The following is a 22065-nucleotide window of genomic DNA, read 5'->3' on the forward strand; positions in this document are numbered from 1 at the left end:
TACCTTATGTGAGTGGCTTATTACTTAATCTCTTGGCAGTTTGCTTCTCTGTTTGACGACTAGACTTGACCCCCATTTGAACACCAGAAAAGGTAATGAAAAGCTTTCAAGGACGGGGAAAGATGCACCCACTATATGCAGATCCTTTAGGGAAGGAGGGATGCAAAGGAGGAAGAGAGATGAAGGAAACAATATACCATGTGTCCCAAACGATACTAACTCATTGACTTTTACTTTGCTTTGCCAGCATTTTTAAGAAATATTTAGGGAGGTAGTATACTCAGAAAAGAGAAGCAGGCAACAGACCCCACATCACAGTGAGTTCAGTCCAAGGACAGAGTTGCTGTAGGAATATATAGAGGCTGTGAACACCTGACCCTAGAAATAGAGATTCTAATAGAAGTTCAGTTTGTAAATTTGTTTCTAATGCCTAGAAGTTAGGGCAGCATCGTACAGTGTAGTTTTTTACAGTGTCAGAAATAAGGTACCTTGTGTCCAATCCCTAGGTCTAAAATGCCCTTCCCCAGCTCCCTCACCTCCTTCTAGCCTTGATCTAAAGTCTCCTTCAGTTAAGACCCTGTGACCACCCGATTTAAAACTAATATGTCCCCCCTTGCCCCAGTGCTCCTTAGTTTGTCCTGTTATTTCTTTTTTAGTAGCACTGGTCACCTTTTAATTTGCTTTCTAATCTATATCCTTACTTTGTCCTTCCCTACTAAAATATTAGCTCCAGGAAGCTAGGTTCTGGACAAATAGGTGTAGTTGAATGAATTGATGTTCCCTGAGGAGGCACTTTCTAAGCCGAGGCCAAGTGGCACTAATCTGTAGCAGGGCTCTAGCCAGCGGCAGAACCAGCTGCCACCCCTGCATCTGGCTCTGCCCCCGCTCACACTGAGGTACGAGTCTGCACACAGGGCTGAGTGTACAGGTGGGAAATTAACTAGGTTTGGGTTCCTAACCCACAACCAGCTAAAGTTGGTAAGGTGCTGTGTGACTGACTGAGGGACCTGAACATCTGGTTCCCATTTTGGGCTCCGCTCCTCATTTCTGTTGCAATGTTCCCCATTGCCCAGTTTCTAAAGTTGGGTAGGAATGTGAGGGAAGACCTGTCCCATTCCGACTGCCTTCTTTATGGAGGGAGCCTAACAAATACGAGAGCCATCAGAGGAGGGAGCCTAGTGGAGACAGGATGAGAAGCCAGAGCATTTGAAGAGATGTGGAAGGAACTGAGTGTTTGCCTTCATCTGGAATGTTCTTGGGGGACAGAATTTGGTAACCACCATCAGATACTTCAAGGGCTGTCAAGTATACGAGAACACAGATGCTATTTTATCCAGAAGGTGGAATGGAATATAAGCTGAGCCCTACCTCTTCTCCATTTACCTCTTCATTCGGCAGCACTAACTCAACACAGAGCCCTTCCAACAGACCGGGCACTTGAAAGTGCTGAGTGTTCAAAAGGGAGTAGGGGTCATTTCCAGTCCATAAAGACCTTGTGATTCTGAGAAGGATTCAACAAGAAGACACAGTTGCCAGTAGGACCTGGAGGCAGGCACAGGGCGCTCGGGGAACGCATGGGAGCAAGGAACCCACAGTGAGGCTTCAGGAATGACATCGAGAGGGAGAGGAGGCCTGCGTGAATCGCCGGTAGAGCAGTCGGAACGGTTCTCGGGGCAGGAGGACCTCCGTGGCAAAGGCCTGGTGGCACAGGAGAGAGCACACGGACTCTGCATAGAAGGTGCCATGAACTGGCTCAAGGACAGGGGAGGTACCAACAGGTGATATGTGACGTGTCCATTCCCTAGGTGACGTCTGTGCTTCCAGATGTAAAATTGCACAGATAACGGCCTAGCCAGGGTCTCTGTGATTCCCTCCTTGCTGGCAGCCATCCCAGGTGTAGTCCCGGCTGACCTCAGGAGTTCTGTCATCACTTGGATCATTCATGGATATGGTAGTCCAGAGACCCCTGTGCTCCACAGGCTCTTCTGGCCCCTCAGGGTGGAGCTTGGTGACTTTTTTCCTTCCTCATCCCTACTTGTCTCCCCCACTTCCTGGCTGGGGCCCAGAGACACCCCTCCATCCCGCTGGCGAACATCTGTGTTAGTTACAGTTTGTACAGAGGGCCAGGTGGAAGCTCAGTCTTCCTTCCGTCCTTTGGTTCTCCCTCTCCGAAAGTCCTCTGCCACCCCGCACTCCGATTTACCCAAGGGCACGTGTCGTGGAACATGGCCCTCTGTGGTCACTGTCTGACTGGAGTCTCCACCCTCCACCTCTTCCAGCTGTCCAGGCCCTGTGTGAAGGTGGAGATGGGGGCAGGAAGGGCAGGAACGAGAGCAGATCCTCCCCCGCGCCCCCATTCTCTTCTGCCCATGACCTCGCCCTGCTTGGTATTTGGAGAAACCAGAAAAGAACGTCTGCTACTGGACCTGGAGAAAGCATTCCAAGGGTTGCACGATGCTGACAGTTGGCGGGGCCCCTTTTTGATACATTAACCTGCGAGGTCTTTGATATATGAAGCCCAAGGTCTTTAATCAAGTACAGGTGGAGCCCTTGGCACCTGATCCAATGAATTGTTAATTTTGTTCCAGATGAAAAACCAGCCCCTTGGCTCTTCCTCAGAGGTCCTGGGAGAGTGTGTGGGATTGTAACAAGAAATGGCTTTGAGCCTGTTGGCCAGACTGAACACATCCCTCTCCCCCAGTGAAATGTACTTGCTCTTAGAAGCCAAAGGAATGTATACCTTTTAATCCACACATCACCCACAAGGGGGAGCACTGGATACCTTCAGGGTTCCTAAGCAGTGTGCTCCCCACAGCAATGGCCTTGGATGCCACGGGGACCATGTTAGTGCCCCAAAGCCACTGGCAGGCGTGAAAGCAGTAAGTCCTTGGGCCCCTCCCAGAAACACTTCGACATTGGCAACCTTGGGTGTGAGCTGTCTCCAGGCGGAGAGAGGGCAGAAGCCTGGCCAGAGGTTGACCCAGCTGATGAGAACAGAACTATTTCATGTAGTGCAAGAATCTGCCAGCTCAGGCCATCTCAAACATGGGACTGCCGGGACCCAGGGCCATTGGTCTGTGCCGGTACATACTCTCCTTTGATTTCCTGAGCCCCTTCACTTGGTCTCCTGGCTTTGAACATGCATGTGGTGCCCTTACCCCACTCCCCCTCCCTCTTGGGTTCCTTTGGGGGGCTGCCAAGCCCTGTGCAGGCAAAGGAGTCTGGGACCCATGCTTGGCCTTAGAAAATGCAGTCATGGGAATGCAAGCTGGTGCAGCCACTCTGGAAAACAGTATGGACGTTCCTCAAAAAGTCAGAAACAGAGCTACCCTACGCACCAACACTCCTGGGTATTTACCCAAAGATACAAACGTAGTGATCCAAAGGGGCACCTGCACCCCAATGTTTACAGCAGCAATGTCCACAAGAGCCAAACTATGGAAAGAGCCTAGATGTCCATCAACAGATGAATGGATAAAGAAGATGTGGTATATATATACCATGGAATACTATGCAGCCACCAAAAAATGAAATCCTGCCATTTGCATCGACATGAATGGAACTAGAGGGTATTATGCTAAGAGAAATAAGTCAGTCAGAGAATATCATATGATCTCACTGATACGAGGAATTTGAGAAACAAGGCAGAGGATCATAGGGGAAAGGAGGGAAAAATGAAGATGAAGCCAAAGAGGGAGATAAGTCATAGGAGATTCTTAATCTCAGGAAACAAACAGGGTTGCTGAAGGGGAGGGAGGTAGGAGGGCTAGGGTGGCTGGTGGAGGGGGGTATGTGCTGTAGTGAGTGCTGTGACTTGCATAAGACTGAGGATTAATAGATCTGCACCCCTGAAACAAATAATACATTATATGTTACTAGAAAAATAATAATAAAATAAAAATTTTTTTAAAAGTTGCCACATTTCCCAAACACTCTTTCAATCCAGTTGTGACTAACATTTTGGAGAACTAATTCCTGTGATAAATTCGAAGCAGTGTACAATGTGTAAGGAGTCTTAGAAAGTCAATAAATTTTTACTTAGAATATTAAAAAAATAAATTTTAAAAAGGAAAATGCAGTCAAAGTGGAATATACAATTCAATAAAAAGAGGTAGGTGGTCTTCTAAACCTCAGAAGAGGAGGCGGGTGTGGCTTCACAAAAGATGAGTCATCCGAGCTGAATCTTGCAGTTGGGATTTGGGGGAGATGAGAAGAAAAGCACTCTGGACTGAGGAGCTGTGAAGGCTTGGTGGCTTCTCAGAATATCAGACCTGGCGTGGCTGGGACAGCTTGGGGGCAAGAGTTGAGGGAGAGCCCAGACAACAGGTTGGGAGGAAGGAATGCGACCCAGTGGGGCTGAGAGAACCCTGAGGCCCAGAGAGAACCCTGAGGCCCAGAGACGCCCGGTGATTGTCCTCAGTTCACACAACTGATGGCAGAGCTGGATTTAAACGCCTCTTAACACTAAAAGCAGGCAACAAGTCTGCCATCTCCACAGATTGTTTTCTCCTACATTCCCCACCACACCAGGAATCCCCCCCCCTTTTTTTTATTGAGGCCCTGGGGGGTGGAGGTTGAGGGGTGTCATGCTCCATTTGATGTGCAAACAAATAAGAAATTGCAGGCCCTGAATGGGGCCAAGTAACACTAATGGATTCAGTAAGTGTTTCTTGAGTATCTATTACAGGCCCTAGACTCTTGTCTGTCCTCAGGGATCTCACCATCTGGAAGGGATGCAAACACAGAGAGCGCCAAAGGAGGCAGACAGACCGTACTAGAATGGGAGGAGGGGCAGAGTTCCACAGGAACCAAGCGGAGATAACCCGAGGGATGGTGGTGCGGTTCCTGCTGAATTAGTGCCATACCTTGTGGAATCCAGGACTGGAACCCCAATGATGGAATTAGGGTGGGCAGAGGGGAAAAGTTTCCAAGAGATCTGATGCTGCAGGAGGGCCTGGCCTGGAGCCCAGATCTCTTCAGCCTCTTCAGCTTCTTGGCCCCATAGGGATGCTTGGGCAGGATCTAGCTAGCAGCCTGACATCAGTGCCAGGGCAGCCTAGGGAACTCAAAATAGGCACACTCCTGGGTCCTTCACTTGGCACCAGCCTGGCCCACCTGCCTGAGACTGGGGTCGGGACAAAGAGGGCTGGGAGCTGAGGAGGCTGCCCTATGGGAAGATCTGCTCTTGTCCCAGTTGCTGAGAGCTTTTGAGGCCCGATCAGGATGTGACTGCAGAGAGACCCTTGTCACCCTTTCCTGAGAATGTCTTCCTGCCCATTCCTGACTGGAGTGGGTTAAGGAAGACTCTAGCTCACTCTAGCTGAAGTGTAAGATCAGTGACCTGCACCCCAGTCAATATTCACACATTGTCTTACCATGGGCTAGTCACGTGTTGTGGCCATGCCAATACCTGCTTCATGCAACGATGGTGACTATCAGGTGGGCATGCAGACTCTGGATAAAGGCAACATCATGGTGATGTATGTTCTTTCATACAGCCAAGGAAATCATCAGAATGGAAAGACAACCTAAGGAATGGGGGAAAATATTTACAAACCATATCTCTGATAAGAGTTAATATCCAAAATATGCAAGGAACTCATAACTCAGTATAACCTGATCAGAAAATGGGCAGAGGTCTGGAATAGATATACGAGTACCAAGGTAGGGCTGTTGGTATAGGTGCCAACCGAGGCACTTATGTGCAATGTAAACACACCCTCTGATGATTTTAAGGGCCAAAATATATGGTATCATCCACCAGGGAATATGCCTAATCCAGGGGTGGTATTGGCTCATGAGGACCAAACCACTACTGTGTTATCACTAAATGAAGATTTAACTAAAGCAAAAGCAACAAAAGCAAAAATAAACACGTGGGGCTCTGCCGAACCAAAAACCTGCACAGCAAACCAGCAACAAAATGAAAAGGCAGCCTATGGAATGGGAGAAGATATTTGTAAATCAGTGATCTGATAGGAGGCTAATATCCAAAGAAGACAACTCAATATATATATTTTTAATCCAATTAAAAAGTGGGCAGAGGAACTGAATAGATATTTTTCCAAAGAAGATATACGAATGTCTAACAGGTACATGAAAAGGTGCTCAGCGTCACTAATCAGGAAAATGCAAGTCAAAACCACGATGAGATATCATTTCACACATAGCATAGCTGTTGTCAAAAAGGAGATAGTGTTGGCAAAGAGGTGGAGGAAAGGGAACTCTCGTGCACTGTTGGTAGGAATGTAAATTGGTACAGCCACTATGGAAAACAGCGTGGAGATTGCTTAAAAAATTAAAAATAGAACTACCCTGTGATCCAACAATATCACTTCAGGGTATAATATTCAAAGGAAGTATCCTGAAGAGATGTCCGCACTCCCATGTTCGTTGCAGTGTTATTCACAACAGCCAAGATACGGCAACCACGTCAGTGTCTACAGATGGATGAATAAATGAAGAAAATGTGGTTCATATATGCACAGTGGGATAGTATTCAACTGTAAAAATAAGGACTTTCGGCCATTTGCAATAACATGGATGAACTTGGAGGACCTTATGATAATGGAAATGAAACCAAACACAGAAGGACAAATGCCCTCTGATCTCACTCATGTGTAGAATCTTAAAAAGTCAAATTCATTGAACCAGAGAATGGGGAGATGTTGGTCCAAGGGTACAAACTTTCAGTTATAAAATGAGTAAGGTCTGGAGATTGAGTGTACAGCATGAGGTCTATAGTTAATAATACTGCATTGTATACTCGAGATTTGCTGAGAGTAGGTCTGAAGTGTTCTCACCACACACAGGCACACAAACAAAATGGTAACTATGTGAGGTGATGAATACATTAACTTGATTGTGGTAAGCATTTCCCAATATGCATGTAGTAAGTCATGTTGAACAATGTAAATATTTACGTCAGTCATGCCTCACTAAAGCTGAGGAAACAAATAAAGGCCAAAAGAAAATAAAATATATATTCCTGTCACTTCCCACATTCCGCACGTATTTGAGGGTGTTTCATGCTCCAGAAATGACTAGGGGAGTAGTAGACAACCTTTTTGAAAAGTAATAGACAACTTTTTGAACTTCATTTTACTCCCCTGGAGAATGAAAACTAATACGGACCTCACTGAGACTGTTTCAAAAATTCAGGACCTCACTGAGACTGTTTCAAAAATTCAACGAAATGGATAGGATGTAAACAAGCTTCTTAGAACATCAGCTCTGGGGCTGAGCATCTGCCCTTGACTGGTCTCACCCAGTTCCTGGTTAAGATTGAGCAACACCAGCCCCTACTGGGTCCAAGGCACTGAATTGTCACCAGCTTGTTTGTCTTCCTCAGAAGCACCTGCTTGGCCTTCAGCACTCTCACCAGCGAGGGCAGAGAACACAATTGAAGCAGAAACGGCTTCTCCCAGGGCTCACTTGGTATGATCTGGGCTGCTTAGTTGAGGGAAGCATGCCTCGGCCATTATTTAAGGTCGGGTCAGGTGTCCCGTGTGTAGAGGGAACCGGCAAAGATTGGTTTCTCTTCACCCCTGAAGAAACTTGTTTGTTCCAGTAAAGACATTGAACATTTCCCAGGAGCCACTTGGGCTCATTCCGCCCAGCTCCTTGGGAACAGTTTCCTTAAGAACGCTTCCAGGTGGGGCGCCTGGGTGGCTCAGTGGGTTAAGCCGCTGCCTTTGGCTCAGGTCATGATCTCAGGGTCCTGGGATCGAGTCCCGCATCGGGCTCTCTGCTCAGCAGGGACCCTGCTTCTTCCTCTCTCTCTCTGCCTGCCTCTCTGCCTGCCTCTCTGCCTACTTGTGATCTCTCTCTGTCAAATAAATAAATAAAATCTTAAAAAAAAAAAAAAAAAGAACGCTTCTCCCTCCTATGGCTCAGGAGCTCAGCACTAGTTCTTCCCAAGCAGCTAAAGCTGGTCCTGACCTGATTAAGCAGAAAAGGAATTAATAGAGTAAAAGGACATTGGCAGGGCTAGAGAACTAGACCTGACCAGAGGTAAAGCTTCCAGGAATGCTGCCACACTGAGGAAGCCCGCTGATGACAAAGCTGTCACCACCACAGAACTCTTGCTGCTGCTGTCTGCATGTCACCTGCCCAGGACAGCCAGTGCAGCCAGTGTGGACACTGCTTGCTGCCTGGGGGGACGCAATCTTGCAGCCACAGCTGACCCCCAGTCATGTGCTCCAAGTACCACCTTCCCTGGAGACACCGATGCCTCTGCAGGTTTTTTTCTTCTTGTCTGTCACCAGCATCTCCAAGTCTTGTCCTAGTACCCCCAACCCATGCCCTCCACCCCAAAAGGCTTCCAGCACAAGTTTTCTAGCTTCCATCTGGGAAAAGCAGGACTCCTAAAGTGGAACATTTTCCGTGCTTTGGAACCTGTGTCCAAAAGAGCCCTGAAGCGTGTGAAATGTCCACTCTGCCTTCTATCCTAGCCCTGTCTCTTCCCACCTGGTGGACCGGGGCCCTGGGCCGGACCTGACATGTTTCTGCAGGGGCATGAGGAGGCACAAGGGGATTCAGATGTGGCAGTTTGGACAATGAGCACCAACGTATGCAGCGGGGGCTTGGGAACTCCAGAGTTCATTAGGGGAAGGTGTGGGAGCCCTTGGGGAGACCCCTTCTTGACCAGACTCATGAAATGAAACGTTAGACCTGGGAAGGCTGTGGGGAGGACATAGTGAGGATGGCAAGCTCAAATCCCTACAGGGAGGAGGCAGGCAGTTAATAAATGAGCATGACAAGCTGAGCAAAGGACAATAGGGCATGGCGGGTCTGGAAGAAGGTCATTTTAGGCAGGAACATTTAAAAAATGTTTAAAGGTGTGCAAATGTTGCTAAGAGAAAGCAGTTGCTTAGGAGGGGTTGGGGGATGGCAGTTGACTGGATAGGGGCAGGTAGGAACTTTCTGGGGTGATGGAAATATTCTGTATCTTGTTTGGTGGTGGTTACTCTGTGCACATAATTAACAAAATACACTTGGCCAGATATATACTTAAGGTCTGTGCATTTATCCTGTAATAATTACACCTCAATTTTTTACTTGGGCAAATTAATACAGTATATCTATAAACCGATCTGGCTCTTAGGCGACCCACTTGCAAACTTCTGTTCTAATCCAACTCCTTTTTCTTACACAGGAGGAATCAGAGCTCCTGGGGGGCGTGGCGTGGGGTGGTTTTTCTCAAGGGCACAGAGGTGGCTCCTCCGCCCGGGAAGGGTGACTGCAGTGTGGTCTAGCAGGCTGCCTCTTACTGCGCAAACTCACTCCCCTGCTTTTGGCGCGGTGCCAGCGGGCCGCGGGGTAACACAGCCCTTCCGTCCAGGGTCCCCAGAGGTTGAACAGACGTCTACCTAGGCGTGGAGGCCAGCGGGTCACCCAGAGCCCAGGCCGAGAGGAGCGGAAGTGGGTGGAGCGCCGGACCCCGCAACACCAGCCAGGCGCGCAGATAAATCACGGACGCAAACTGCACTGACGTTCGGCGCTGACACCGAGTGCCAAGTGCCGACGCGGACAGCCAAGTTCTGGGAAGAGGAATCTGATCCCGGCGAGGCGGCAGCGGTGCCGACTGAAACCCACTCTAGGGGGGGCGGGAAGGGCGGGGAGTCTGCACTCCCTGCGGGCGCTTCGGGCACTTACGGAATTCTTACCTGGCCCGCGCCCAGCCCGAGGAGGCACTGGCATCTCCGCTTCACAGGTGAGAGAAGCAAGACTCTCCGCAGCTCCTCGGAGCTGCGTGAGGACTCAGCTGGGGTTCCAAACCTGTCTAACACCAAACCCTTGCCCCTTGCTCTCCTCTACCTAGCTCGAGTAGGTGTCTGCAGGAGTGACCCAAGCACATTACAAAGCACACGACTTCCCAACTTCGGTGAGGCCCTGCCCGCACGCCGGAGGGTACAGGAGGTGGCGGTGCGGGGTAGAGCGGGGCGCGAGGGGTGGGGGTGGGGAAACGCAGAGACCGCATCCCGGGCCGAGCGACCCGCCGGGACCTTCCGGGCGCGCAGAGCCCGGCCCTCCAGCCGGCGCCCGCACTGATTGGCGCTCGCGGTTGGCCTCCAGCTAGCTCACCTGCCCCTCCCAGCCAATCGGGGCCACCAGAATTGGGACTGTCGCGGGGAGCTGGAGGGAGATGCTGCCGGCTGGAGACTGAGCCGCCCTCCCAGCCGAGTTCCCACCGGGCCCGCCCCAGCCGCGAATCCAAGGCGCAGGCTGCGCGCCCCGCGACCCTTCGGCGCCGCGCTTCACGCCCCTCGCGCTTTCCGGCAGCGGGTCCTGGCCCGGGCGGCTCGGCGCCTCTGCGAGCTGGAACGCGCCCCGACGGCGCACGAAGCCGCGCGCCGACGCCGCCTCCCCGCAGCCCTCCGTCGCGCGCCCGCCCTCGCCGGAAGCCCCCAGTCTGTGCCGACCCCGGGGAGTGGGTGGGCCCGGCCCCGGACAGCCCCGCGGAGGCAGGATGTTCACGTCCAAGTCCAACTCGGTGTCGCCCTCGCCGTCCCTGGAGCAGACTGACTCGGACGCGCTGGACATCAGCACCAAAGTGCAGCTCTACGGTGTGCTGTGGAAGCGGCCTTTCGGGAGGCCGTCGGCCAAGTGGTCCCGGCGGTGAGTGCGCCTCCTGCGCCCGGTGAGAACCGCCTGGGGAGGGAGCCCGGGGCCTAAGAACCCTGTACCATTCTCGCTATTACCGTTGGCCTCTGACTTCCTTGGTGACCTTGGCCTCGCCCTGTTTCACTCCTGCCTTTGGCTGTCCCTGGAAGATGTGGATCTCCGCTGGGACCCGGGCCATCCCTGTCGGAGTGCTGGCCCACCTGGGGTGGTACCACTGGCCCGGGGACGGGGCGCGGGGGGTGTGAGATTCCTCTATGGAATGCATCTAAGTCTGAGTGGGGAGGTTGGGCATGGTCCGAAGAGGTCATGGCCATGATAAGTGCCCATCTGGATCAGGTTAGGTCAGACTCTGCCTGGGAGGGAAAGATATCCAGCCAAAGATATCCTCCTGGGATCCCCACGGACAATTCCATCATCTTCACAAGCCCCCCTCTCCCCCACTTGACCCTGTGCTAGCTCCACCGTGGGCTTCTGACTCAGCCAAGAGAGAGAGGAAGGGTGAGGAAAGGTCTGTGCCTGCGCTTGGTGGCAGTCATGTGGCAACCCCTCCAACTCTCCCTTGAACTGATTTTTAGAAATCTGAACCTTAGGGAAAAGAGTCTCCAGTGCTCTGGCACAGAAGCCGAAGAGGAGGAACTGAGCTGAGACAGAGATGCGTGGAGACTGAGGGGACAGGGGAGAGGATGGATCGGTCCTGTCCCAGGGATCGATCTGTAGGAAGGAGTGTTAAAGAGGGTCAGAGCAGCCCCAGCCCAGCTTCCCTGTCCACAACTCAGAGGGGACTCCCCAGATGCCAGGCAGTAGCCACTTTCCACTTACAAAGGGGCCCAGAAGGTACTGGAGGAAGGGGCTTCTTACAGGAGGAAGGTATTGGAGGGATGGCTCATAGCCTTGAACTTGAGGGAAGCTCCCCACGCTGGCTGCAGGAACAATGGGCCATCTTCTGGACAGCTTCCACCCTCAAGCCAATCTCAGTTCTGAGATTTGCTATTAGAATGGTCGCTAGAGCTCAGACCCTGATCCAGCCTCTCCCTGGAGGTGCGACCCTGCACGGAAAGGAGGAGTGTGTCCAGATGCTCTTTCCCATCCCCCTGTGAGTCTGTCCTGGAGCAGGGCCTCAGATATCCCAGAACCACAGATCACAGAGATGTGCAGCGTTTGGTTCTGATGTTCTGTTTTGATGAATAATTTAATATTTCTATAAGACCCGTAGAACAAAAGGATCCATGGAAGATGCTTCATGATTTACGGAGCGGGTTTCACCTACCTTTGTTGGTTCTGCCAGGTTTCTCTCTGGGATTGAGTGGGAGATAGGTTTCTCGAATTCCTCCAAAATTAAACTTCTCTCTCATCCCCTAAATGGAGGCCCGGGGCAACGCGGAGGGCATCTTCTGGGGGGCTTCCAAGGTTGGGCTAAGAAGCAGTTCCTGGTCTTTGTTTTATTTTATTTTATTTTAAAAGATTTTATTTATTTATTTGACAGACAGAGATCACAAGTAGGCAGAGAGGCAGGCAGAGGGGGGGGGGGAAGCAGGCTTCCCGCCGAGCAGAGAGACCCATGCGGGACTCGATCCCAGGACCCTGAGATCATGACCCGAGCCGAAGGCAGCAGCCCAAACCACTGAGCCACCCAGGCGCCCCAGTTCCTGGTCTTTAGCAGGGCACCCTGGTGGGGAAAGGGAGTGGGAAGGTTGCTTGTAAACTCAAGTACCATCATCGCAGTGACCCCCATGCCCCTCTCTTCTGCCTTAATTGCTCCCAGCAGCTACTGGTCCCACCCCATCGGGTCTGGCTCCTGCCCTGAGTCTGGGTCTCATCCTCCAAGACCTTTCTTGCCAGCCACTTACACCTGATCACATCTTTAGTAAATACTAGGGGCCTGTGAACCCCAGGGTCTATCTCCTAGCCCCCCTCACTTACAGTGGTGGAGACCCGGGCCCTGTACCCACAGTTGTTTTCAGGATTGGGAGGTGCCAGGGGCAAAGGATCCCAGCTCAAAGCCCATTGAGGGCACCAAGGGAGGCCTGGGAGGCTTTAGCTCCCCCACCCATACTCTCCATCAGCAGCCCCCACAGCCGCTCCAAAAACCATCCAGTCTCATTGAGAACAGCATGTGCTCTGCAAATACAGCTTCAGCTCAAGTCCTCCAGCCTCCTTCTGAGGGGGTTGTCACCTCTGTTCCCTTCTTTTATAGGAATTCTAGAGCTGCCACTTAACAGAGTCCCCCTCCCCTGGGGTTCAGGGAACAACTAACAGCCCACCTGCCAGTTGGGGGTGGGGGAGGCCTGATGCTAAGCTTAGCCCCCTCTTGCTTCCCGGCAGGGCCCCCTGGGCCCCAGTTCCTCATTTGTGCAATAGAGTCTGGACTTCAGCTAATTAGTGGCCACAGGAAGGCTTGGGGAGGGGGCAGCCTAGGCCCGCCCCTGCAGAGCCTTGCCATTAAGGCGATCGATGCCCTGGCTGGGGCAGCTAAGGGGAGGGGGCCTGGAAAGGCTCCCGCCGCATCAATAACGGGCAGGATGGAACCAGCGGTGGCCAGCTGGGTTCTATAAAGCCTCTTCCGCTCAGTAGCTCGGGACCCATCTCAGGGCCTTTGCCTCCCAACCATACCCCACCCGAGCAGCCCTGCCCTTCCTGGGGTGGGAAGATTCCCTCAAGCTAAAGGATCCGCTTTCTCCCCAGGGGCTACCAAAGGGGAAAGGAATCAAAACCTTACTTAAAAGAGAGAAGAGAACCTGGGAGAAGTGACTAGAGGGTAAGGTTGATGACTCAGTGCTCCCTCGTCTGTGAGCAGTGGAAATGCAGAGGCTGTTGGCAAAGACCAGGAGGAAAGGTGCCGAGAGTGTCTTAGCCTCAGCCAGTGTCAGTTGCTGCAGGTCTGGACCCACAGGCCTGCCAGCCCTCCCAGGGTTCAATCCTCTCCCCAGCCTCTAGTCCCTGTCCCAAACCCTTCTGAACAAATGCCAAGGCCTAAGCCCCTGATGAGGAGGGCCCAGTCAATTCCTGCAGCAGGGCCTTCTATACAGCCCCGGGTTCCTCCTTCCCCCATATAAGGTGGCCATTAGGGCAAGCTAGGAGTCAGTGTCCATTAAGTGCCAGGGGAACGTAGGGAACTTAGTGGACACTTAGGAGAACCCTTCTGAACAAATGCCAGGGGAACCGTGAGACGGTGGCCCCACTTCCCAGATCTCAGGGCATAACCTGCCCGGGTGTGGAAAGATCATCTGTGGTCACCGTACCAAAAAAATCTCGGGGAGACTCTATTCCCACAGGGATTTGGGTCTGGGAGTTTCATCAGTGGCCCTGAGTGCTGTTTCCTAGCGATGACATCACCACGCGGAGCCGGCTCCCAGGCTGAAGGGAAGACCTAGCATGTCAGCAGCACACGCCAGGCTCAGGCTCTCGTGGCAGTGCGACTTGGTCTCGCTTTCTGGCTGACACAGAACTCCGCACAGCTGGCTGCCTGAGGTGTCCCATGGGCACAGCTGTAGCGTTATTGCTCGTCTTCTGTGCCTGCGCACTCGTCTTCTTATCATCGACTTGGGTCCTTCAAGCTTCATCTAGTGCCACAGTGTGGTGGAAGGTGGCCAGGGGGCAGGTGAGGATCTCTCCAGATCCTTCGGTCTGTTACCCCTGCCCCTTTTGGAGGTGGTGGTTTCCAGGTTCCCCTGAGCCCTTAGGTTAGGGAGGTGGGTGCCATCTCACAGCCAAACAATGCAATACCAGCTGTTCATTCCGGCTTCACTCACACGTGATGATTCACGGGAACTTCTTTTTTAAATTTTTTTTTATAAACGTATAATATATTATTAGCCCCAGGGGTACAGGTCTGTGAATCGCCATACTTCACAGCACTCACCATAGCACATACCCTCCCCAATGTCCATAACCCAACCACCCTCTCCTGACCCCCCTTCCCCCAGCAACCCTCAGTTTGTTTTGTGAGATTAAGAGTCTCCTTTGGTTTGTCTCCCTCCTGATCCCATCTTGTTTCATTTATTCTTCTCCTTCCCCCCAAGCCCCCCACATTGCATCTCCACGTCCTCATATCAGGGAGATCATATGATATTTGTCTTTCTCCGATTGACTTATTTCACTAAGCATAATACCCTCTAGTTCCACATTGTTGCAAAAGGCAAGATTTCATTTTTTGATGGCTGCATAGTTTTCCAATGTGTGTGTTTGTGTGTGTATACACCACATCTTCTTGATCCATTCATCTGTTGATGGACATCTAGGTTCTTTCCATAGTTTGGCTATTGTGGACATTGCTGCTATAAACATTCGGGTGCACGTGCCCCTTCGGATCACTACGTTTGTATCTTTGGTGTAAATGCCCAGTAGTGCAATTGCTGGGTCATAGGGTAGCTCTATTTTCAACTTTTGAGGAACCTCCACGCTGTTTTCCAGAGTGGCTGCACCAGATTGCATCCCCACCAACAGTGTAGGAGGGTTCCTCACGGGGACTTCTGAAGGGAATCGGTTACCAGTGCAAACAAGACCCGCTTCCCTCGGCCCCCAAGCCCAGGAGCTGGGCCTCGTGGCTGCTGACGGTCTGTTTGAAAATGGGCCTCCCCGGAATAGGGGTCAGAGCTCAAGCAGGGCCCACGCAGGCAGTTCAGGACTTGGAAATATGAAAGCGACTTCCTTTGAGAGCAGCTCTGGCTGTGCTGGAAAGCAAACCTAGGCTTAGAGGCGGGCGCTCGGAGTTCGGGTCTGGGCCTGCGGGAGACCAGCTGCTGAGCCAGGCCAGGGGCCCTGCCCCATCTCACTTCACAGTGTGCTGCAGTGGAGGTGGGTCACGCTGTGGTTTTTCAGATGTGTTCTGTGGAGGACTCTAGAGATCCCTTGACCGTACCTAACCACAACGGGGTGGGGCTCCCAGCCTCTGCCCACTTCACCCAGTGCCTCTGCATTCCGATCGGTATTACATAGTAACCTTGTCTTTACTGTATTGTTTGAAGAATCGCGCTACCATTTGTGAAAACTCCCTTGGACTTGATGATGTCTGCATAAACTCCTACTTGTCATTCCTGGTGCCCTTCACAGCGAGGTTTCCTGCTGTCCTGCTGTCCACACAAGTGGCATAGGCCAGGACAAGTGTCCCCGGAGCCCACCGGGTCACTCGGCATGAATAGAAAGGGACATATGCTGGGGGCTGTGTCTTTTCTTACCTTCCTTCTGCCACTGCTGAAAAAGGACACTTCTGACGAGCTATCCTTCCCCTGCTCTAGGATTTACCTGGCCCCAAACACCACACACCTGTTCTCAGTGCCCGAGAGTCTCAGGGATAAGGGAGAGGGTGTGCCGGTCTATTCTGGAAGTTTGTGCCCAGGGAAGAAGGGGCAGCCAGGCAGCCAAGACATCCGCCTTCCGGTGAAACGTAACCCGTGTGTAGCTCACCTGTCTACTGGGCTCTCGCTGCCTTCTTGAGAGTGAGTTAACTGACCCGAGGTCTGATCCCACATCCTGAGGAAACCTACACCTGCCCCAGGGCTTCTGGCCATCCTCAGGGAGCTCCAAACGCTTATTTCCCGAGGGGTCTTCTGCAGCGGGTCCTCTCTGCAGCAGCTCAGCTCATCCCTCTGTCTCCCCACCCCCCTTCCCCACCCCCGCAGGGACAGACCCGCCTTTCACACAAGATATTTGCGAAGAGGTTTGGCAATGAAAAACGATGGAAGAGGCATTTAAATCACAGAAGTGTGAACCCTGTCTCATTGAATGCTGGCTCCCTGTTTTCCGGAGCCTTCCAGACACCCGGTCTTGCCACCACCCCCAGAGATGGGATTGTTCACCACTGTCTGTTGACACTGTAGGACCCAGCCGCTCACATCTGCCCTGGGGCCTCTGTCCTCTGCACTCTCCCACCAACCCTCCTCCCCACAGCCCTCCAGGATCTCCCCTGGCTCCAACTTGCTCTCGCTCTCGCTCTGTGCTCCAAGGCCCTTTCCGGCCCTGACTCCCAAACTTGACTTTTGCCTTTTCAAAGAGTAAGGAGCTCAGCAGAGTGGATCCCTTTCTTAAACAGGACCTGCCCAACTTTGAAGATACCCGTGGGTCTAAGTGTACTGCCTGTCCTCTCACTTCCGACTGGATTGACCATGAGGCCATTGTTGGCCATGAGGCTCTAGCTGAGCCCTCGTTGCGTTCAGAGCACTGAGGAGGGGAGTAAAAGGTGGAGACAAAGCTTAGGAAATACCTCCCAGAGTCCCTTGTTCGTACTGGATGGCACTGGTGTCCACCCTGTCACCTAAGCCGGCAGCTGCCCTCATCAGCAAGAAGCAGCCCCACCCTGCTCTGGTCCCTGCTTCTCTCTTTGACCTTCACTCACCCCCTACTGTCCCTCCCCCATACCCCAGCCTACCCCTTTTCTATTCATCTGCCAGTAATACCAGACATGTTTTATTAACCTTGAACACATGGTTCTTTACATGTGCTGTCCCTTCTGTCTGGAATGCATTTCTCCCTTTGCCTTCCTCCCAGAGTCCTGACATACTCCTATTCAGCCTTCAAAACCCTGATCAGTTGTCACCTCCTCTCAGAGAATTCCCTTGGCTGGACACCTAAACCATCACTTCTCCCCAGTCTATACTCTTCTTGTACCTCATACAAACTGGTAATGTCAGCGTGTATCTGTGTGCTTTACAGTGTCCCGTGGTGTGCTGGTGCTTGGCCATGTTGCAGTGCCCTGCCGGTGCCTTACAATCATCCCAGCTCCCTCACTTACCAGCTGTGTGACCTAGGGCATATGACTTAACTCCTCTGCGCTCCTTACCTTGCCTCCCTCATGTGAGGAACGAATGAGTTAACACACATAATGATGTTACCAGAACAGCGCCTGGTGCAAAGGAGAAGCTCGATAAGCATTAGCTGTTTTTTTAAAGGATTGATTTCTACCCGGTCTCTCCTGTATTCGACTCTAAGCTCCTCAAGGGCAGGGAGTCAGAAAGCCTCAGAGGCCCACTGAGGACTTGGCTCTACCCAGTGATTCATTAATGCCTCCTGACCTGAGCTGACCGGGAGCTTGCCATCTGTCTGCCGAGATGAGTTCTAGGAAAACAGCCACTGCAGGCAGGAGGGATTGGGAGGGTCAGGCTGAGCCATGAGGACCGGCCATCCCAGAGCACAACAGTCCAGAACATCAGCTGCGTCAGCAGACCGAGCCGACTTCCCAGTCTGCCCCTCCCTTGCTGCTTGATCTCCCTGTGCCTCCACTGAGTCACCAGCATCCAGAAGCACAAATACCTCCATCTCTTAGAGTCGCTGTGAGAGATAGAAAAAGATATTGCCAGTGAAATACTTGCCAAAGTGAGCGTCCTGGCACCTTGCAAATGCTCATTTAGCTGGACATGCAAATACCATCCTTTAGGGCCTGAGAGAGGAGGCCGTGGCCTTGACCAGACCCTTCCCCTCACTCACACGCTCTGGGCTGCACCCCAGGTGGAGTGGGGCGGGGCTCACTAGCGGGGCTGCCAGGGAGAGGCCTGGGACTGCCGACACTGACACTCCGGTCAGGCCTGAAGTTGTTCCTGGATGGAAGGGTGGGCCTTGGACAGGAGGGAGCTGAGATGCAGGGAGAAGCCCGGTGCTTGGAGGACAGGGGCTGGCCAGCTGGGCTGGAGGGGCCGAGGGCTGCTGCCAGTAGGAGCCAGTGGGCTGGCAGGGGAGATGGGAACAGAGGCAGGGGCAGCCTGCCGCAGACTCTAAAATATAAATAATAATAAATAATATTATAGGGGCGCCTGGGTGGCTCAGTGGGTTAAGCCGCTGCCTTCGGCTCAGGTCATGATCTCAGGGTCCTGGGATCAAGTCCCGCATCGGGCTCTCTGCTCAGCAGGGAGCCTGCTTCCTTCTCTCTCTCTCTGCCTGCCTCTCAATGTACTTGTAATTTCTCTCTGTCAAATAAATAAATAAAATCTTTAAAAAAAAAAAAAAAAAAAAAATAAATAATATTATAATCATATTTATTATAACCATAATAATAACAACAGCGGTAATAAAACTAAGCATTTATTGAATATTTACCATGTGTCACAATACACTACGTCTTTATATGAACAAGCTCATTTACTTATCCCCCAAACCCTAAGAGATGTAGCTGCTATGATTGTCCTCAGTCACACTTGGACCTGAGGCCTGGAGAGACCAGGTGACCTGCCCTGGCCGCACAGCTGGTACTTGACGAGCTCTGACCCGGGACTCCCCAGCCTCAGCACCTCTCGCCTCCGGCTGGTGGTTTCCTGCCCGGTGCTGCCATGAGCAGAAGCAGCTCCGCACGAGGGGAAGTAGGAGCAGGGACTGTGGTCTGCAGGCTCTTGTCCCAGCCCTATCTCTGCCCAAGCTGGGTGACTTTGCCCACGTTATTTCTGCTGTGGGCCTCAGTTTCCTCATCTGTCAAATGGGAACAAAAGTCCCGTCTTCCAGGATTGTGACCTCGATCAAACACTCAGGCACACTCAGAACACTAAGCAGGGGAGCCAGCACACGAGAACAGCTAAATAATGGGGGTTGTCTCGGCCCTGGCATCGTCCGCCAACTGCACAGGGCACAGAAGGAGATGCCTCTGGCTCGCAGTCAGAATGAGAGCGTCGGGGAGCAAGGGGAATTTGAAGGAAGGGACGGGAAGAAGACATGTCCTTCTGTGCCGGGCCACTCCGGTTCTGGGCTCTCACCTGCTGAGAGGAAGCTGGGCGTCATCAGTGGGAGCAAGGGCTGTCACTGAGAGGTTTCTGAATGAAGGTGGCTCCTGGAACCTGGCAGTGTACTGGCCGAACGCACCCTTTGTTGGGCGGTACTCACCCCTGCCCGCTGCGGAGTCGCTCTCCTCCAGGTTCATGCTGGCCCCCCTCCCTTGACCTTCACGCCCACCCAAACCAAGCTGAGCAGAGCTGACGCGAGGCTGGCCTTGGTGTGCATAGTGTGTGGACCCTTCATGGGCGCCGTTATCGGGTCTTGCTACAGCCATGCTGTGAGCCTCACGGTTCCTTCCAGAGCCCCACTTGCTTCTCAGGGCCTTTGCACCTGGGGCTTCTCTGCCAGGAGCATCTTCTCAAATGTCACCTTCATGATCAGGCGCTCCCTGAGCACCGTGTTTAATATCGAAACCCCCACCCACCACTCACCCCGTTACTTATCCCACTTTATTTCCCCCCTGAGCATTTGTTGGTATCTGGTACGTGGACTTTCTCTCTTGCTTACTTAACCGTTGGCCTGCCCATGCACACATACTCAACTGTAAGCTCTATGTGTCTCTCTTGCCCACAGTTCGCTCCCTAGCACCGAGTACAGTGCCTGGCACACAACGGGAGCTCAGCAATGAGTCTTTACAACAGCCCCAAGAGACAAATATTTGCACCCCTCATGTTATAGAGAAGCTTTGAAAGGGAGGCTGAGCAAAGCTGAGAGCTCGCCTGAGATCATGGCTTGAGGGATGGGGACTGTTTGACGCCAGAGCCCCTGTTGTCTCCCTGCCCATTGTGGCCAGTGACCATCCACCTGTTGTCCCTTCTCCCCAGCTACGTCCCTGGCACAGCGCTGTACCCTCGGTGGGGAGGGGACTCCGGAAGTGTCAGGAAGGAAAGAACCTATTTGTCTTTGTTAGGCTCCCGTAACAAAACACCAGAGATGGGGCAAATAGCCACTTAAACTGTTCCAGCTCTTCTGGGGTAGGTGTTATCATCCCCATTCCACAGGTAAATAAACTGATGCTCAGAGAAGTGAGCTAACTCGCCCAGGGTCCCCCAGCTGGGACATGCCAGGTCTGTCTGGTGCCAAAGCCTGTGTTCTTAACTACCCTATGAAGTTTCTCGGAAACCAGCAGGGGGCCTCTCCCTTGGCCTGTGGATCAGAGAGGGCATGCCCCTGCCCCTCAGGAGCCCAGCATCCCCTCAGGACAAGAGGAACACCTTAGTGCATATGGGCGCTAAGGGTCCAGCGCACGGCCCAGTCAGCAAGGCCAGAGGAGCCGGGATGGCACTGTGGGCTGGGCAGGTTCCCAAGGAAGGGGGCATCCAGATGAAAAGCAATAGGCAGGGCGTTCCGGGGAGGATGCACAATCTCCTTCGCAGGACTGTACAAAATGTAGTGAGGTGAGGGCTGGTGAGGTCAAGGTCAGTGTTGGCTTGGACAGAGAGGCTGAGGGCAGAAGTGGCGGGAAACCCACCGGGGTCAGGTGCTGGAGGGCCCAGACTGTCCCTGCATCTGGGCAGAAGGTGGTACTGGTGTCCTTTCTCCATCAGAGGTCGAGAGGCGTGGGGGAGGAGGGCACTGACAGGATGTCCACAGCTCCGTTCGGTGTTTGGCTGGGCCAAGAGGGTCGGTGTAAATAAAGAACTAGGATTGGCGATGGGCTCATACCACAGGACAAAGCTGAGCTTCTCTTTCCTGGGAGAGGCGAGGTGGCAGCTGTGGGTGCCCCGGGGACCCTCTCCCTGCAGCTGCAGCCTCAGGAAAGGTCACGGGGCTGGTGGGCCTCCATACCCACATTCCATGCCATCGCCAGCGTCATGATTACTTGTCAGAAGACGCATCTTGGGATCTTACACAATCTGTTAGCAATGAGGGAGGCCTCCCAAAGCTCTGTGTTTCCTACAACAGAGAGGCTGAGAGGCAGAAATGGTGGGAAAGCTTTCTCCTTTCCCTCCTCCCCCCTCTCTTGGGGGAGACCCTAAGCGACTAGAGCTATGGCTCAAGGGGTTGAAGATACCGGAGGGGAAGGACTACAGGTGCCCTCCTGTGCCAAGGATGCCAGTGTGGCAGGAGGGAGGTAGCCACACATGGAGGTCCGTTGTGGGCGTCTCACTTCTGCTTCCCACTGGGGCGAGGGCCAGGCTGTTCCGGTGGTGGGTGACTGGCCAGCTGAGGCCTTGGCCCAGATGGGGAACGTGAGTTGGTGATGAGTCTGAGCTGGTGTCCCCAGGGTGGCAGGACCTCCGGGGCCTTCTTACTGTCCCAAGAAACCTCACGCCTTCCCTCCTGGTTGCCTCTTCTTCCCCACCACCCACTCTAGGTTTTTCATCATCAAAGAGAGCTTTCTTCTTTACTACTCTGAGAGCGAGAAAAAGAACTTTGAAAGCAATAAATACTTCAATATACATCCTAAGGTGAGACATTCTCCCCCGCCCAGGGCCACAGGGGGGAAGGTCTCGTGGGGACAATGGGGGAGTGTATCCTGTAAGGGTAGAAGACCTTCTCTCTTCTTGCTCTGGTCTAGCAGAGAGTCTGGAGAACAAATCCTTCCTGGGGCACAAGACTCCCTGCCTCTCCTGGGCTGACCCCTGTGCCCTCCTGTGCCCCAGAGCCTGCCCCAGCCCTTCCTCTTCCTTTTGGGAGTCAGTCTGGCCCCCAGCCTGGGGTGCTGGGCAGGATTTGGCTTTGGCTGAAGGCTCCCAGAGGCCTTCAGTGACCTGGGCGGGGTGGGGGCTGCCTATTCTGGTTCTT

General features: G+C 52.8%; 1 protein-coding gene across 2 annotated transcripts in view; it reads left to right on the forward strand.

Moving 5' to 3' along the window:
• Positions 1-9265: 9265 nt before the first annotated feature.
• Positions 9266-22065, forward strand: part of PLEKHD1 (pleckstrin homology and coiled-coil domain containing D1) — a 30503-nt gene continuing 17703 nt past the window's right edge. The window contains exons 1-3 of one of the 2 annotated variants that reach the window (XM_045070978.1): positions 9266-9715; positions 9824-10620; positions 21635-21728. In XM_045070978.1, coding sequence (XP_044926913.1) covers positions 10472-10620; positions 21635-21728 — 243 coding nt within the window. In that variant the 5' untranslated portion in view covers positions 9266-9715; positions 9824-10471. Of the gene's footprint in view, positions 10621-21634; positions 21729-22065 lie in introns of both variants that reach the window. The other variant, XM_004739016.3, reaches the window with a different exon arrangement.

The sequence above is a fragment of the Mustela putorius genome, unplaced genomic scaffold (genome assembly GCF_011764305.1).
Source record: "Mustela putorius furo isolate JIRA1106 unplaced genomic scaffold, ASM1176430v1.1 tig00000129_pilon_pilon_pilon, whole genome shotgun sequence".
NCBI classification, from domain to species: Eukaryota; Metazoa; Chordata; class Mammalia; order Carnivora; family Mustelidae; genus Mustela; species Mustela putorius.